The sequence below is a fragment of the Melanostigma gelatinosum genome (genome assembly GCF_949748355.1).
Source record: "Melanostigma gelatinosum genome assembly, chromosome: 9".
In the NCBI taxonomy this organism is placed as follows: Eukaryota; Metazoa; Chordata; class Actinopteri; order Perciformes; family Zoarcidae; genus Melanostigma; species Melanostigma gelatinosum.
In genome coordinates, this window is record NC_136642.1 from 5,880,990 (window position 1) to 5,898,722 (window position 17,733).

Here is a 17,733-nt window from a genome sequence, read left to right on the forward strand (position 1 = left end):
TCATCATTTATAAACAAAAACAAATATCAGTTAGGTCACCGTGAACAAAACTGGCAACTTACTTACGGTATATATAAAGTAGAATATTAGACAGTTCATTTAGAATTGGTCAAATCAAATGAACCTCACAAAAACATGTTGGAATTAACGTGTGTTTAAAAAAATAAATCAAGTAATCCTTGACAATGTAACTACAATCTGACTCCACACCTTTTAAATGTAATCTCAGTTGATTCGAGCTACTTTTGTAATCTGATTACGTAATCTAAATACATATAATCCGTTGACCTAGATTGCTACTTTTACTAAAGTAAATGATTCAAATACTTCTTCCACAACTGCTTACAGTGCAGTAGTACACACATGTATACATGAGCACGGGTTAGCATCAGTGCATGAACTCCTGAACCTCCATCAAATATTGATAATGCTGAAGCACAGAGAAGTAAAATATACAACCAGCTGAATTTCGTTTTTATACTGAAACGTAACGTAGTAAAAGCAAGTAGACAACTACCTGTATATATATATATATATATATATATATATATATATATATATGCATGCATGATTAGCGCCTATACAGTAAGCATGAATGCTCATGAGGGTGCATTTGAGTGCAGGGAAGCATTCATGTGTGCATATAGTGGGATTAATGTCTGTTTGGTGTGTGTCTGTGTGCGTGCGAGAGAAATAGAGGGTGACAGAGTGTGTGTGTGTGTGTGTGTGTGTGTGTATGTCAGAGGGGAAGCAGAGCAGGAGCGTCAGCGCCGCGTGAAGCTGATGTGTCAGATGTCAGAGGAAAGTGTCAGAGTGTCGCCCCCTCGAGGGTCGCAGGGTGTCAGAACGCCCATCATGCTCTCTGTTTAGATGCTTGTCACTGACGTAACACAACCCAGCGGCGTCTGGTGTCATCCGACTGCAGAAAGAGACCTGCTTATATCGCCATTGCTCAGACGTTTTAATGCCACATGGGATGCAATTTACACGTCGCATGATCATAGCGGCCGAAGTATGTTTGGAAAAGCAGAAGGGACGATATGGCCTTGAATCATTTATTTTAGCACTTCCCAGCAGTATGCCACAATCATTCCTAATGATATAATGTTGGTGATGCGATTTGGACCCGGATAACCACAATCCAAGTTTTTCCTAAAATCAACAGTTGCACACGATGAGCTTCCCAGCTGCTATACAAGATAAAATATTTCAGACTTCTGTGGATGAAGTTAAAGACTTTTCAATACCTTCGAAGGAATCTTTAAATCAAACTGAATGCAATGCTTTTTAACCTGCAGATACCCTGTATACGCGTACGCTTCAATTTATGCTTTCCACATGTGGCATAAAGAAAACGTGTCGTTTCTGAGAGCGTTTCGAGAAGGAGAAGTGTTTGTCCATCTGTGCAATTTACAGCATATTATCTATGAGCTGCATACACGAGAGCCTTCAGTCCTGACAGCGTGCACAACACATGTCGATGTGTTGAACAGCAGAAATGTGCAGTGACCTGAACTCGTCACGTATATACTGTATGTGTTTTGAAAGCTAGGACCAGGTGTGACATACACCACCGGGGTTTGAACCAGAAACATGTAGAAGAGGGCACTGGAACTCCAGAAGTAAGAAAACCTCATTCAAATCCTGCTGTGACAACGCTAACAACTAAAAGTTCAGCCTTTTCAAAAGTATGTACCGTGGCACGCTTCACATGTGTCCATAAGGTTTGTTGTTTTTTTTGAAAAGTAATATAATATCGTGCATTCAATATTTCTGTTTCTGCTAAACTTCACGTCTCCACAAAAGAAACGAGTCCATGTGGAGTTGCAGTGAGCGGGACAAAGTGGACCGAATGTCCCAGAAGGAATCTAATAAATCACCTCTGATGTGACTGAACTGTTTCTCACTCTTTTAAGAAACATCTAAAACATTTTTTCTGCCTTTGCTTTCATGGAATATGACTTCAAGTTTTGTTATTTTATTCTTATCCTTCTATTTTTTTTTTGTATTACTATTATTATTAAGCATAAAAGAGGAAAACTGTATATGTGAATGAATGAAACACGGAACAGTAATAATTAACGTCGCGTGTGTGTGCACGTGTGTGTGTGCACGTGTGTGTGTGTGCGTGCACATGTGTCGACCGTCCGTTCAGTCGATGCGTTTAAACTCTCCTCCGTCCTTGATCAAAGAATCAGGACAGGGTGTTGCCATGGAGACGCAGCTCTATAACAGTCGCCACAGCGATTAGAAGAAGAGCTGAGAGCTGAAGTGGTTGTTAGGGTGACCGTGAAGAGAGCGGGAAAGTGAGGCGCCTGGTAAACACGCGGGGAAACAAACGGCGGGGTTAAGTAGCGAGCTGTGTGTGCTCCACCCTGTCAGCTCGGAGAAACTCGAGCGCACCCCCCCCCCCCCCCCCGCCCTGTCAAAAAAAAAAAATTCCCCGAACTGAGTCAGCTCCAGCAGGAAACTACTCATTTCCTCTCATCAGGTAGATGTCAGATGGATGTGTCTTTATTTGGTAAACAGTGAAACCCAGTCAATAAAACTCACCTCTGAGTAGGAGAGGGAGTCAGTTTCAGCCCCGCGGGTTTTAACTGGGCTAACACCGAGCCAGCCATGTTGAGACGAGCCAAACTAAAGAGCTGGCAGCCAACCTGGTGAAGGACATGATGCCTACATGTATACAGGTCACCTGTCCCTCGCCGCTGATGCTGACCTGGACTCGCTACCTCTTCTGGGTTCAGTTATTAAGCCTTGGCAACTGATCATTTCCTTAAAAGCCCAAAAAAAAGGCGTCTCTCTACGGACCACCGAGGCGTGCAGGATTGATTGGTGGCACACTCTGTCCAGGCACAAGTATGTCACCTCTCCAGGGAGGGACGGGCCAGTAAACAACCACAGAATTGGTCTTGGTGTCTGAGGAGAATCAGCAGGAATAGGTTTTCACAGAAAACTAGAATACGGACAGCAGGAGTCAGAGAGAGGGTTCTGGTTTGTGTGACGTGAGCTCGAGCTCCTTCATTTGGCAGAAGGACTTAAAAACAAAGTTTGGTTGTGAGGCTCGAGGTGTGCAGGGCGATACGTGCGGCAAAGGCTAAAAAGATAGGTGTGTGCCGGAGTTCGTAAAACAACAGGAAGGTCTTGTATTTGGTTTGCCCCACTTACCAACTCGGTCAGCAGTTGGAGCTGCAGCAGTGGCTGTGACACACAGCTCATGGAGGCAATTAAGGTTTAAAATCCTTTTCAAAGCGCTCTGATTTCTGCAGTTTGCTTCTAAACTTGCCCTCTTTCTCTAAGTCACAGCTCACAGTCAAATCTAAACCTACAGACATGATCTGAACACACACATATCTTTAGATTGAGCACTTTCCGAGGATCTCATTGTCTCCAATGTGCACAAATCTGGGCTAAAAAGAAGTCGTACCCGACAGATAACGGGGCAGTGTTGGGGCGGCGCAGTTGTCTTGATCGTGTCCTCAGGGTGAACCCACAGTGTTAGACATTTAAAAAGCTCCTGGATTAGCCATAAAACTTAGCTGCTGCCCAGTTTGATTGCTGTGCTTCTGCTCCGCCAACATTTGAACACATGTTGGAGAGGGAGTGTGCAGGCGGCTCTTTTTGGTCGCGCATCTGCCTCCAAATAACTAGCTTCAACCCAATTAGGGGTTAGAGAAAATCCAGCGTGATTGCATGTCATTTACACGGGAGGAAACGTCTAAATTGAGCCACACCGAGGTCTAATGTCAAGGTCCAGAAATGTGAACCCCGATGACTCACAGCATGACAGACAGGACATAAACATAGACACGGGAAGCTGGGCGAAGACTAGTGTCATGAACTCCATCTCACCTATCCAAACATCATTGCCAAACCAGGAGAGGTTCTTCTGAGAGCTGTCATAGTAACCGATCTTCTTGTAACTGCCTCCTAGATGATTGGGACAGAAAGAAAAGCAAAAAAAGACAGTGAGCGAGTAAAATAAAAGCACAAAAGTCAGAGAGAAAGAAAGGTTAATTAGTGACGCTTGTGTAATTAATTACCTTCCCTGGTGGTTTTGGGGGAGTTTTGCTTTCTATTCATAAAACCACTTTCTAGCTATTTCGCCTTCATTCCTGTGCTTTCATGTTGATGGTACAGAAAAGGCACACAATGAACAGATAAAAGGAATGAGGGATGAAAAGGTGCATAAAGAAGGGCAAACAAAGAAGCACCAAGGGGAGAAGGAAGGAGAAAAAGAAAGGAGCTTATGTGGCAGTCTTGACCAGGAATACTGATGAGGTCCCACAGTGATTCAGGGATGCAAGTCAGGTCGTCTCATCGTGGATGTCAAATTACCTCGACACCACAACAGGAAATATGAGACAGAGTGTGAGGGGAAAGAGGCAGGATTATAAATCCTCATCCTTTAGGACGCCAAAGGGAACAGAGGTAGAAAATAATCCTCAACCGTATCCTGTGCGGAGAACTCATTAAGTCACTGGTGACAAATAGGATGTCATTTCCAGAAACGGCTTAAAACGGAGGCTTGTGCCCAATTAGAGCGAAGCCTTGAGTCAACACGTTCCTGCATCAAGCCCATTCGCTCGTGCAATTATAGGATACGGAGACCAATCGGCAGTGAATCCCGCAAACAATCCCCTCCCAAAAAAGAGGCTTTGCTCTGAAATGAGCTGAAAGCAGCAATCGATACATGAGGAACACAGTCGGCTGGGATATTGTTTTTCTTCTTCTTATGATAGAGTGGCATTTACTGTTAACTGCAGTACAACATCTGTGGGAGGCCAGTGTGGGAGTGTTTTTACCTTGCAGTTGCTCGATAAGAGTCATTGCCATCCTGGATCCCTGGGCGTCAAACACCACTTGGCCCTGAGACACAGACGGGAGGAAGTGTTGTTTTTTTTTACTGCAAATGATTAAAGGACTACTTTGACATTTCGATAAATACACTTATTCGCTTTCCAACCAAGAGTTGGATGAGAAGCTTAATACCGATCTCATTTGTGTATGCTAAGCTACGATATTTATCTCCTAATAAAGACGTTTAAATAACCTGGATAAGCTGTTTACTTTGATCATCATCAGTTTATCTTGACCCATCGTTGATCCCAAATGTCATCATAATGAACAGTAATGATGGATAACACGACAAAATAAGCCCCAAGTTGCCTTCATCACGTATCAGTCGCCACTTGATATCGTGCACCTGTACAATCGAATGCAACCAAATAGCTCGGACACACCTTCAACCTTTAGAAAGTCTATAATGTTCAGTTGAAACTGTAAGAGGGATATCAACTCAACGACATGTTTATTGTTGAGATTGTACTGTTGTTTGCAGTAGTCTTAAACTGGACTGCGTTATATTGCGAGAAACCCATTTTAGTCCATTTTTGAGGGGGTGGGTGGGGGGGTATCACATCGTCTGAAAGCTGGGAACCTGAAGATTACTTGAGATGCAGCTCAGCATGTTTTTCTAGTAATAAAGCTGAATTAATTACAATAAACTGTGAAAGTGCATACGCGCTTAAAGACAATAGGATGGAGGTATTTCATGCTCACATATGTCTCATAAGGGCGACTGTGGCTCAGGAGGAAGAGCGGGTCGTCCACTAATCGGAAGATCACCGGTTCGGTCCAACATCAGGGTATGAATGTGAATGGGTGAATGTTGAAGTGTAGTGTAATGTGCATTGAGTGTTCGGAAAACACAGATTTAGAGGAACATTTCTCCTTTTTTATCAAAAATCCTTCCAAAATACCACAATAAGACCTTGAGGAACATCATGTTTTTTTATATTTGGAGATTTCTGCAAGAATTTTCAGCCATTGGATGAGTCAACACATTCCTGCACTTCTGTTCTGGAAACTGCTCAGAAAAAGCCTTATTGTGAATAAACCCAGGAAAGTCATACATCCTCTGAATGCCGGCGTCCTAGGGGAGTTCATGAGGTTAAATGAACACGTCTCTCAAAGATTTAACAAAAACTGAACATGAATAAGCTTCATAAAGGCACAATATGTGGCAGAGCTGTTGTGCTGGATTGCAGTCGATTTTAGAGGCGTGACTAACGAGGTGTTCAGGGAGAGTGTGTGAACAGTTCGTCGTTATTTTACTGAGCTAAATTCAATTATTCTGATTTCCCTTGCAGAAATAGAGCACACTCAGATCCTTATATCATCCACAAGGACTGTTTCTAAACACATATTCATATATCATAAACATCTATGGGAGCAACGCTTTTCATTTTCTGTACTTCTTTTTTTCACGTACCGAAACACCTTCAAAGGAGCTCGTGTTGAGGGCCCTGTAGATCTCAAAGGTGATGTCATGGTTGTTGTAATTGAAATCCTCCAGTCGTCGGCCCTTGGCCTTCAGCGGTGCCACGGTCTTATTGAGGGCAAGGGCCAGAGCCCACACTGCATCGTAGGCTAGCGGGGCCTCCTGAAACCCGCCGGTATCCTCGGGGTTCTTCCCACCCAGACGGGACATCAAGGCGGCGATGAACTCCTGCGATGTCTAATAGACGCAGGATAGAAAAGATATCAAAGAGGAGTCCGTCTGAAGAAATGCAATGCTGCAGAAATGAAAAATGTTATACATTAATGAGTCTATTACTCAAAGGCAAAGCGGAGACTGGAAACAGAAGCAAGGTTTGATCTCCTGGAGGATTTAAGAGGTAAGTCCTGAACAAACAATGACCCGCTAAGAGTTTAATAAGAGAGATTTAAGATTTTTAAGTTTTTAAGAGCTTTAAAGTGAACACAAACAAATGTCACAACGTTGTTAACCTCCATGATGGAATCAAGGCTGAGGGACCACGAATGAACCCCGGCAGAGCTTTACATCTAATGTAGAGACCTAAGAGAGGAATCGTCTCGTCTAACTCTCTGCGAGAAAGAGAAAAATGCATCTTTCCCAAAACAATTCCTGAAAACATGCTGCACTGACTTAAGGAGGGAGCTAAAGATATTTGTTGACATGTTTGATTCATGCAGAGGCAGTTTATTGTAATATTACAGATGCTCCTTCTGCAAGTTAAGGAAATTAGCCAAAGGAGAGATGCTGTTTCTATATCGGCGGTTGATTATTACTTTCTTCCTTCTCATTTAATACAAGTATAATTCACCCACATCTGGATGCAGCTGGGAATTAGGAAGTTAAAGAATAAAAACAAATGTAGGATTTTGAGATGTGGCCCCAGAGCAACTCGGACTGATCCTGTAGCATCTCTGTTGCTTTGAGAAGAATAGAAGTGATTTTCAACTTCAATCCAATATGTTCCTTTTCTCAATTGAGGCGTTTTAGTAATGAAACACCAATAAACATGATCTCCCCTCTGAAAGTGAGGAGACATGTGTGGCGGGAGATTATTGCTCCCAACCATCAAGGTGTCCCTGTGGATTCTCTGAGGCCAGTGAAGGCCCACACACCCCCAATTCAGTCTTGTCAAATGTATCTCATTGAAATTCCACCTTGGCATTTGGCATTTGAATCTGCCACCACCTACTGAAAACTAGCTGACAATGTGCTCCTGCAGACCCTGCAGTACTGGCACACCAGCTTCATCTGAACGCTCGATCTAGAAGAAATATGCCAATCTTAAACCTGGAAATTGAATTTGAATAGATTGACTGTGAGCGAGAGTTGAGGCTGTAATTCTTATCACACGTTGAGCAGCGCGTCAACAGCTAAATCAGCAGGTAGCGGCAGGTGCTCTATGAATATAAACAACAGCTGCTGATGAAGTGTGAGAGAGGGAAGGAGGGGGATGGTGGTGGAAAAGGTGGGGATGAGGGAATGAGAAGGAGAAGGGAAAGGTGGGTAAACAAGAAGAATGAAAGGATGATCCACCACAGACCAGCAGAGTCAGAGAGGGCCGAACAATGGGAGAGACTTAGAGAGGACGAGATGGTTTAAGAGGATTCGAGGAGGTGAACAGAGGAGAGAGCGACGGGCAAAATAGAAACGGAGAACGACTGCTACCTGAGAGGCAACATTATAAAGGAAGACGCTCAGAAAGAGTGTGGGAGTGTTGAACATCTATTTTCTGCATCAGAGGTTCATGAAACTTAATATTGATTCAGGTCACAAGCAGTTCAATCAAGCTGTGACATCACTGTTCTAAACACACACACGAACTGATCTCGTGGGAATCGATCCATTTTAGATGGATGGCGGCGGAAGACGTTTGTTCGGGATACGGATAAGAAGAGCTGAATAGCTGGAAAGAGTAATGTTGATCACAGGAGCTGAAACTACATGAACAGAAAATCCAAGAAGGAAGATATCACAGTGTTTAAGTGACTGATAAGCCACCACTAGAAAATGTAGTGCAGGGACATTATGGAAAATAGCAATAATATCATATTTTACTGTGTTTTAGGGCTTATTATTTACTTTTAATTCTGCAAAAAAAACACATCTAGGAATTTGTCAGTGTTTTTTTGATTATTAAACACACTAGAGGTCCTATCTTTAGGGTGTCGCAGCGCAACTTGTCCGGCGCAGTTGTCATTTTCACACCAAGCTCCCGACACGTTGTTTAATTAAGTAGCAAATGCACCAATCTGTGCGCCCCGCGGGCACACCTGGCCATTCCCTCCCTCCATAATATATCACGACAACATTAATTCAGCATCCCCCGTCAATGGACAGAGACAAATCCTAAACAGAGTGCCCTCTTAATCAGTAACTCCAGATATAAAAATCAGGCTACAGTATTATTTTTTATTATTATACTATTTGCTGGTGTTTAGCCTTTGAACAACATCATTTTTACTGCAGAAAACTGCTCAATTGTCCAAATTGCTGAATCCGGCATTTACAAAGCAATGCAAGGGAATGGGAAATGACACGTTGGTTTGATTTATGTTACGCCCAAAACAAGCTGTGATTAATTAAGTGACTAAATACAACCCCTTTGCCCCTTGAGCACTACTTTGCACTCAGCTAATGCGCCGTTTAACTAGCGAAAGTGTAGCCGGACACAACCTAAATGAACATTTTGCTTTGTGTTGTAGATCAATCAAATAGGGCCCCAAGAGTTAGAGGCTTGACTTCAGCACAGCAGAAAATCAACATGCTAACATGCTCACAATAATGAAAACAGGCGAATGTTCCATCGGAGTTGCAGGTCTTGCAAATGAATATATTACTTTGTAGACTCTGGTACATAATCAGCATCACATTTGCAATTTATCATCATTTCTTTGTCACCTTTCGGGTGCATGGAGACATGAAATACAGGTACTAATTAGTGTAAAGCAACGTGTTTCTTCTGTGAGAATCTGGTATTTTTCCATTAAAATCAGTTAATGGAGTTTACTAATGCGTTTGAGGCTTGTAAGCACAGCACTTCATGACAGATTTACAGATGTCTGTGCAATGATTTCCTTCCTTTTATTACTTCTCGTATGTAATTATTTGGATTCCTTGATTGCTTTCTGTATTGACTCATCAATACGATCCCCAGTTTCTGTGCTATGTTGTATTTGCAGCTTCCCATGTATTTGCACATTGGGAAATACAATCGGGAACTCCATTTCCCATGTGTACTTGTACGACAGAGCACTATTTGATGTCATTATACGCTCATTAAACAATTGCATTGGGCCTAAGAGCCTTACGTATTTTGTATTGTGATAGATTCTTCATAAGACGTTATTTTCTGTCGATTACAGGAACAAAGAAGATGTTTGAAGCTGTTGATGTTGCAATTCCTTTCCCCGGATTTACATAATTTAATATAATTATTATGGTAGAGGGAGAGATAATAGTGTTTAGTGTGTTCGCACCATGTTGGAGACGCCGCGGACCGTCTCGGGGTTCAGCATGACGATCTCGGTGGTCACGTGTCCCTCCACGGCCTCCGTCATGTTCTCCACTGTACAGTTGATAGCTGGGTCTTTGATCTTGTACCAGTTGTCTGCGTACCAGCCTATCAGGAACCACACAACCTTCTTCCCGTAGAGCTTCTCCTTGAACACCTGCAGCAGGGAGGGAGGGAGGCAGACATGGAGGGTGGATGAAGGAAGGGAGAGAATGATAAATAAGCATGAGGAGAATTATTCCCAGAGATGGGTTGAGCATCTTGTATCACTGCCAAACAAGGATATCCATTCAGATATTCCACCAGCTCATTACAGAGCTCAATTTCTGCTAATAGCCAAGTCAGGTTTAGTCAATTGGGATCCATTGAGCGAGAAAAGGAACCAACCTCACAAAACACCTTCCTGGCTTCGGTCTCATAAAAGAGCCCCACAATGATCCTCGCATCTTGGCGCTGCGTCAAAACATGAAGACAAAACATTGCTTAGTTTCATTCAGAGCAACAATATAGCTTCACTATAGCACAGCTTGATGTGGCAGCGCAGCGGGCCAAAGTTCCTGCTGCTTCGCAGGACGGCACGTACTGCTGTTCGGGAGCTGCTAATTAGCATGGCGCATTCATTTCCTCTATCAAATCGCCTCTATGCTAATGGTGTCGTGTGCAGCTGTGAGTCGGAGGAGGAAGGAGGAGGAGGGGGAAGAAAGACGACCAGCAGCTGAGGTGAATTTTTAATCAAAGCACCTTGAGGTTCTTGACAGCGACAGCCGGGTCGGTGAGGAAACTCTGGCGAACGCTGATCTCGATGCCTGCCTCCTTCGTCCTTTGCTCCAGATCGTCTAGAGTCTGCGAGATGAAAGGGAAGGACAGAGGGAGACAGACAGGGAGAGGGGGGGGGGGTGAGGGGGGAGAGCGGGGGAGGTTAGAGAGGCAGCTGAACCGAGACAGAGAGAGGTGCCGGGTTGAGATTGTAGAGAAAGACAAAAGGAAAGCATAACGTCTGTAGAGACAGAGAGAAAATCTGAAGCGTATATGAGAAATGTCAAAAGAGGGCTAGACAGTGTGTTCGATAAACAATAGGTTTTTAGACAAAACACGAGTTGAAAGCAGAAAAGAAGAATGTGTGAAGGTAGAGGAAAGAACGTGGGAGCGCGATCATCAACCTCCATTACAGGAACCAACTCAAGTGTCATGGTATCGACCTCCGTGCCTGGTGGAGATATATGGCCTGATCAATATTGATCACAACCAATACTCACACAACAAATTACTTCAAAAATCCTCAATCAATCGCCTGGAGAGATTGAAGAAATATTGCATGGCCTGAGAACACAACAGCTCTCATAAACAAACCTACAGAGGCAGACAGGCAATAAGGAAACCCGACACTTTACCAGAAGTGATGGCGCAAGGAAGTGAGGACGAGTGATAAAAAAAAACCCAAGTGAAGAAGATTAAAGACAGAGTTGGAGATAAAACGAAGGCGTAAAATTGAAGGTGAGATGGTGAGATTCAAGGTACTGACTGAGGTGAAGACTTCGGTGGTCTGCTGGATGGTGGCGATGCGGGTCCACTTCCACTTCTGGAAGAGCCGCACCCTGGTGGGGTTGTGAAGGGTGGCAGACGGGTGGGTGCGGAAAAAGGTGGGGAAGCGCTGGCGGTTGGACAGGGCCGGCGAGCTGGAGCCGTAGGACAGCTGGGAAACATAAGGAAATAAAAAAAGAGGTAAAAATAAGGCAGGAATGATGGAGAAGTTTAGGGGGAAAATATACTTCTGACGGTCCATCAGTAGTAGAACAGACTTCAATCAAAATGTATTCAAATCTGGACTCTCTTGTTCCTCCCCTGTACACAGTGTTCTTTGATGGCGACTGGTTCAAACAGCGAACAACAGAGAGGAAAGACTGAGAACCAGAGACAATCCCCGCTCCCATTGTCTCATTTTCATCCACACCCGCTCCCTCCTTTTAGCTTCCCTCAGGCTTATCAGGTGTGCAGATAAACACTTTAATTTCAACAGCAAAAATGAAACACCGCATGCCGGATTTACCATGCATACGTCGCCGTGAAATTGTGATTACACATTCTGCGATTACAAACCGAACTAACAAAAAAAGGATCTAATTAGTGTTGCGATCATCTGCTTCTTTCTTTTGGACCCATACAATTTTAATTTCAGGCGTGGAGTTACATTACAGATACAGACAGCATAGCGTCCTCCCCGGCACCATTACCGACTCAACCCTGGGAAGTTAACCAATGGGAGCGAAGGGGGTTTGATGTTAGATGACAAATGTCATGTACAAAGGGGACTCCCCACAATAACAAATCCCTGTGGGCACAGGCAGGTAGACGGAGGCGTCAATACGAAGGAAGGGGAGCGAATCTGGACGTGACAGCTGATCTGGGCGCGGCATTGAAAGATGTGGAGAAACCAGCAGCTTCGGTGGGTGACACATGCTCAGTAAACATGCTAGGTGTTCATAACATACATGAGCACACGCAGACTGTGACGGGAGTTAATTGACAGAAAAACATATTTTCATTTAGGTCAGTAATAACATAATTTGTTTCCATTTGTTTCCATAATCTATTTAGCACAACTCTTTTTTGGTAAAGGCAAAAACCACCTGGAGCCAGATTGAATGCTTTTTAATTCCTTATTTTCTAATGCGATGCTATTAAAATTAGTTTCTGAAAACACGGCTACTGGGGGCCACTACAGGGCAGATGTGGAACAGCAGGAATTTGACATGACACGAGATGTTTATGACTCAAAACACGGGGAAAAGAACAATGTGCAAAAACAAAAGTAGCCATTGTGACAGCTGTCTAACGTCTGATGTGTTCCTTCATTACCATGAAGACAGCCATTGTTTTTATTTTGTGTCAATCCCACACACACACACACACACACACACCGTCCTTCTCCCGAAATACTCACTCGAGCACCAAAGTTGCATTAATCCAATGCATGTAAATGATGTATTGTTAGTGAGAGTCTTCAGCCATGCTAACAGCATGTACATGCTAACATGCTTAGAATGACACTGCTGATGTTTGGCAGTTAATACTTACCAGGTTCACCATCTTGGTTTAGAATGCTAACGTTTGCTAACGTTTGCTAACGTTTGCTAATTTGCGAGAAACACAAAGTACAGCTGAGGCTGATAGGAATGGCATTAGTTTTGAATGTCTGTCCACAATTTCCAGCCAATACATCCATTTGACATCAAGCTGTTTAACTAAACGGTTAGAGGAAAGGTGCTAGAGGTAACGTCAGGGCATCACCTGAGCAAAGCTAAAACCATACACTCTATAAAAATGGACGTTTCTATGACGTCACCTATAGACCCATTTTATAGTTTTTGCAATCTGGTTTTGGCAAGGGTTACATTAGCACCACGGCGGTAGAATTGAATCATTTAATTGTCAAAAGCCAGAAATCCCCAAACAAGGAGCTGCACCTTTTCCCTGTGCTAACACTCAAATACACCTCCACCAGACACAAAAATAGTGACAAAACTAAAATGGAGCAAAAAGCAGAAAGCTGTGGCAGAAATAGACCGATGTAGCAGCAGTCAGCAACAGACAGGCAAAGTTCCACATTGAAAGCTTCCCAAAAACCACAAACAATTCTCAGTTCCTCAGTTCTCCGGTAGCCTTGTAGTAGTAGATCAATGCCTGTCTACGGCTTACAGTGCTTTTAGAAAGGGAGATGGGGTATCAAATTAACACTGTGCCAAGAGGAGCCGATCAAGAGCCCCTTCTTGATCAGCGTCCAGAAACGGAGGTTGCTTTTGCCTCCCCCGGCGAGCTGATGAGGCTGCTTGACATGCGAGGAGGCTTCTGCAGGCAGGCAGCATACAGAAATAATTGAGAGTGGCGGTTAGGAGGTTGTGCCAGTGGTGGCGTGTAGTAAAGAGAGACAGATCCCTTTGTGTGCGGGGAGAATCGACTGCTCGAGCTGAGGGAGCGAGGCGGAAATGGAGAGTGGGAGAGAAAGACGGTATGTGACGGAAAGGAGGAAGGAAGGAAGGAAGGAAGTAAGGAAAAAAGTGGGCTGAAATAGAGCATGCCAGCTCCAGGGAGCAACGACAGAGGAATGCAAAGAGTCAAAATGTGAGAAAGAGTTTTTAATGATGAGGAAAGAAAGGGACGAGAAAGAGGGGCAGATGCCAAACACTAGAACTGATTGTTCTCGATGACTAATCTCTGGACGGAACTTCAATTACAGGACAAAGCTAATAAGCGGAGCACTGTGAGTGACAGAGCGGCAGATCAAGAGGAGACAGAGAATGAGATAAACTGATGAAGGCATAAAAAGTGTTTCTGAAAAACAAGACCGCATGAGATCCCTCACTGATTCAGAGATCTGGGATGCTCTTGTACTTGTTATAAATGTATTATGATGCAGAATATGATGTCAAACAATATGTTCTGTCCTGCACGTAGTGTCGCCGTCAATGCAGTATCGTGAAACCGCCGGGTAAAGTGTTGTGTTAAGTGCCGTTAATTAAAGGCGGCGTGTGAGGTATTTGAAAATCAATGAACAACTACAGCATTGATTTGGGGAACTTAGTATAATTACCACAAGTAGAAAAGATTACCATTTAGATAAATGTCAGCTTCCAATAGCTTCCGCAGTCATTTTTACATCGGTTGCCTGCACAAAACGGAAGGAGTAACAAAGAGAGCTTTCAGTGTCAGTTTCAATGGTTTCTTATCAGCTCATATCCCTCCCTGTGCTATCTGTAATGAAAAAGACGATTACAGACAGACACATGGGACGTAAGGTCGTCTTCGCTGTTTGTTTGGCATCTCAGTGCCGTTACTTCAGACCTTTTGAACCAAAGGGTCTGAATTGTAAATGGCATTTATACAGAGCTACCATGCAGAGTAGTTTTGGTTTTTATGTGTTCAGGTTTTGAGATGTATATCTCTAAGATTTCTGCCTGCACCTAAATAACGTGGAGCTGAATCCACAGACCCTGCTGTGAAACCGAAGAAATAGTCTCGATATGAAAACTGTTGACAGTGTGCTCTGTGGATATCAAGAGGAACGGGGACACTGGAGAGAGATGTTGAATTTCTAAATGTCATGTCTCGATGATGTAAACCCCATAAACAAAATTCCATCCACCCGCATTGTTTTAAGTGTGGCAGCTGAAATCTCAGCATCTGAAAACCACTCAACCGAAACATAACTGGATACTTCCAGAGGTAAGAGGGGAGATAGCCCTCCACTGGCAGCATTAAAAGCATGCCAACTATCGCTGGATTGCTTTGATACTGAAGAAAACTTATATGTGATGATTCTTAAGGTCAAAAAAAAAACCCCGCCAATGAACAGTGTGCATCAACAAAAGAATATATATATATATATATATATATATATATATATATATAAAATCACCACAGCGAAATCAAAGGATTTAAGGACCATCTTTTTCCTATGATTTCCAAGCAGATTCATTGGTTTATTCGCAATGGATATTGGAGACTAAATAAATGATATATCCTCATCATGTCTAAAAATATGTGTGTCATGTCCGTGTGTTTTGATTTGACTGAGTACTGATGAAGAAGAGGTACAAATGTTGACGGCAGTTGCAGCTTACGTCTGACATCTCTCTGTGCCTTCAACAATTTAAAAATACTCTGGGTTAAAATGACTCGGGATTGAAAAGAAATGTCCTGAAAGTGTGCACTTGGGCATGAACAGTAAGAGACACCCACCACTATGAGGTTCCACATGCGAGCAGCTTCGGCCACCAGCGTGGAGACGCCGCTGCAGCCGGGCATCAGGACGATCTTGATGGGCTCGGTGTACAGAAGGTCATACAGCAACTTGGTGGCTTCTCCGGGGTCACACTGGAAGGACAAAATGACAAAGTGTTTAATGGATGGACGGATGAACAGATCAATAATAAGGATGAGAAGTTACTTGAGGTGATTGAAAGAGAGAGAGAGGGGAATGAATCAGAGCGGGGGAAATGGGACAGATAAGGGTGAGGGAGACAGATGAAATGGGAGCAGAGGCTGAGGAACAAATAAGGAATGGAGCGTGGGGGATGGAGGTGACAGTAAACAGAAACAGGAAGAGGAAAACAGAAGATAAAGTGAAGGGAAATGAAATGGAAGAACTAAAAGGCCAATGCAAATGTGAAGAGAAAAGGAAAGTAATACAAAAAGAGGACGAGTGAGGGAAATGCAAAGAACAGAACAGACAAGGTCACGGAAGTAGAGGGAAAGAAATGGCTCAAAAGTAGCCGGGATCAGCCAACACACAGATGCAAATGTGAAGGGAGAAGACAAGCTGGAGTAAGGAAAGCGAAGAGTTCACGTCCACACAGCCAGTATGTATCATCGACACACAACACGCTGTCCACAGATCAAGACTTAAAAACAGAAAGACAGGCCGAAACCAGACAAAAGCGAGCCCGACGACCACGACGGCAGCCATCACAAGTCATTACGACCCTCCAATGAAGTCATTTACAGCATGTCTGGGTGGCGAGAGTGCAGCTGGAATGATCCATCACTGCTCTGTCAGATTACCGACAGGCCGTCACCGCCGCGCTGCTCATCGGAGTCACTGATGAACTGGCCTGACACATCCAATGATTCACCGTGGAAGAGGAGATGTGGCTCGCAAACACAAACACGTGTGCATGCACAGTTAAAAAAAAAATACACTCCAGATGAGTGTCGCAAACAATCGAACGATTGGCGATGATGGCGGCGACCAATATGGCTCCTAATTGGGGGGGGGGGGGGGGGGGGTTCGTATCGGCGGCTGAATTGTCTCTTCGAGGCGGCCCTCTGCTCTCGCTGAAGAGGTAATCACCACTCAAGAACCAGGGAATATGAGGAATAGCCGGGCTTCTTATTGATTGACGTGTTTCCCATTAACTCTAGATTGGGTGGATTTATAGTGGTGTCATGTCGTCGCAGAGAAAGTCAGGATGTTGTCATGCACTTAGATAATTCAATCCGATCCCAATTAAAGTCTCTGTATGGTTTTATCCATCGGTCCAAATCCATGTAGGGAATTCTGCTTGAATTACTTTTGTTTTTGGGACCTTTAGTTTGTTTAAACTGTGCATGTCGTCAAGGTGATCACTGTGGAGGGGAGAAAAGGTCACAGCATCTGTAAAGTCTCCTGCATGGGCGCAGAATCAGCGGGAGCTTCAGCGCCCGCTGTGCAATAATACTGTGAGGTGATCGGGAGAAAAGGGCACAGCAGGGTTTTAACTGTGAGCTTAGCCTGCGTCCACACTTAATATTTGTTTATGTGCTGACGCTCCACTCAGTGACTTCTTAAAGCTTCTGAACCGCTTGCATTCAATAACTTTTGAAATAATGCCGTTTGCAGCCACCTCGCAGCTATAATTTGCTCTACAGGGTGAAGCCTGGGTGGACTTATGGCTGGGCGATATGGCCAAAGTCTTCTATCACGAGATATTTCATATATATATCAAGATACAGCATGTTTTCTTGGTTACCAAAAATTCAACTTGACTAGTAGTTCCTTCAGAGATTCAGGTGTGTTATGCTAGCAGTGGCTAATGTAGCCTCAGGCCTCAAGCAGAGAGGAGGGGAGGGTTCCAGAAGTAAGCTCGCTTACTCAAAACTGAACCCTAGATTTTGATGTGAAGAAGCTTTGGAGGAAGCTTGTAAGTATACCTTGACGTTTGGATATTTTGCCACAGTTATGTATTTCCAAGGTGAAGAATGAACCTCTGCTCTATTTGTTTAAGTTAGTTTCGTGTATATTTGGCAAAATGTATTCAATTTGATCAGCTGGACAGAAATTAGATTGTGCTGCAAGAGAAGTTTGAGGATTTTCTATGAATACTTTTTGCAAGTTTTTATCACTGTAATGACAAAAGTGTTAACC

The 17,733-nt window shown here is 43.7% G+C and overlaps 1 protein-coding gene across 2 annotated transcripts in view; it reads right to left on the minus strand.

The window, feature by feature from the left end:
• The window catches only part of gabbr1a (gamma-aminobutyric acid (GABA) B receptor, 1a), a gene marked incomplete at both ends in the record, with an annotated part of 53,467 nt that overhangs the window by 15,702 nt on the left and 20,032 nt on the right, over window positions 1–17,733 (minus strand). For both annotated transcript variants that reach the window (XM_079275111.1, XM_079275110.1), the window contains 8 exons: window positions 3,853–3,930; window positions 4,806–4,869; window positions 6,275–6,520; window positions 9,799–9,990; window positions 10,221–10,286; window positions 10,575–10,676; window positions 11,356–11,526; window positions 15,570–15,704. In XM_079275111.1, coding sequence (XP_079131237.1) covers window positions 3,853–3,930; window positions 4,806–4,869; window positions 6,275–6,520; window positions 9,799–9,990; window positions 10,221–10,286; window positions 10,575–10,676; window positions 11,356–11,526; window positions 15,570–15,704 — 1,054 coding nt within the window. The remainder of the gene's footprint in view (window positions 1–3,852; window positions 3,931–4,805; window positions 4,870–6,274; window positions 6,521–9,798; window positions 9,991–10,220; window positions 10,287–10,574; window positions 10,677–11,355; window positions 11,527–15,569; window positions 15,705–17,733) is intronic.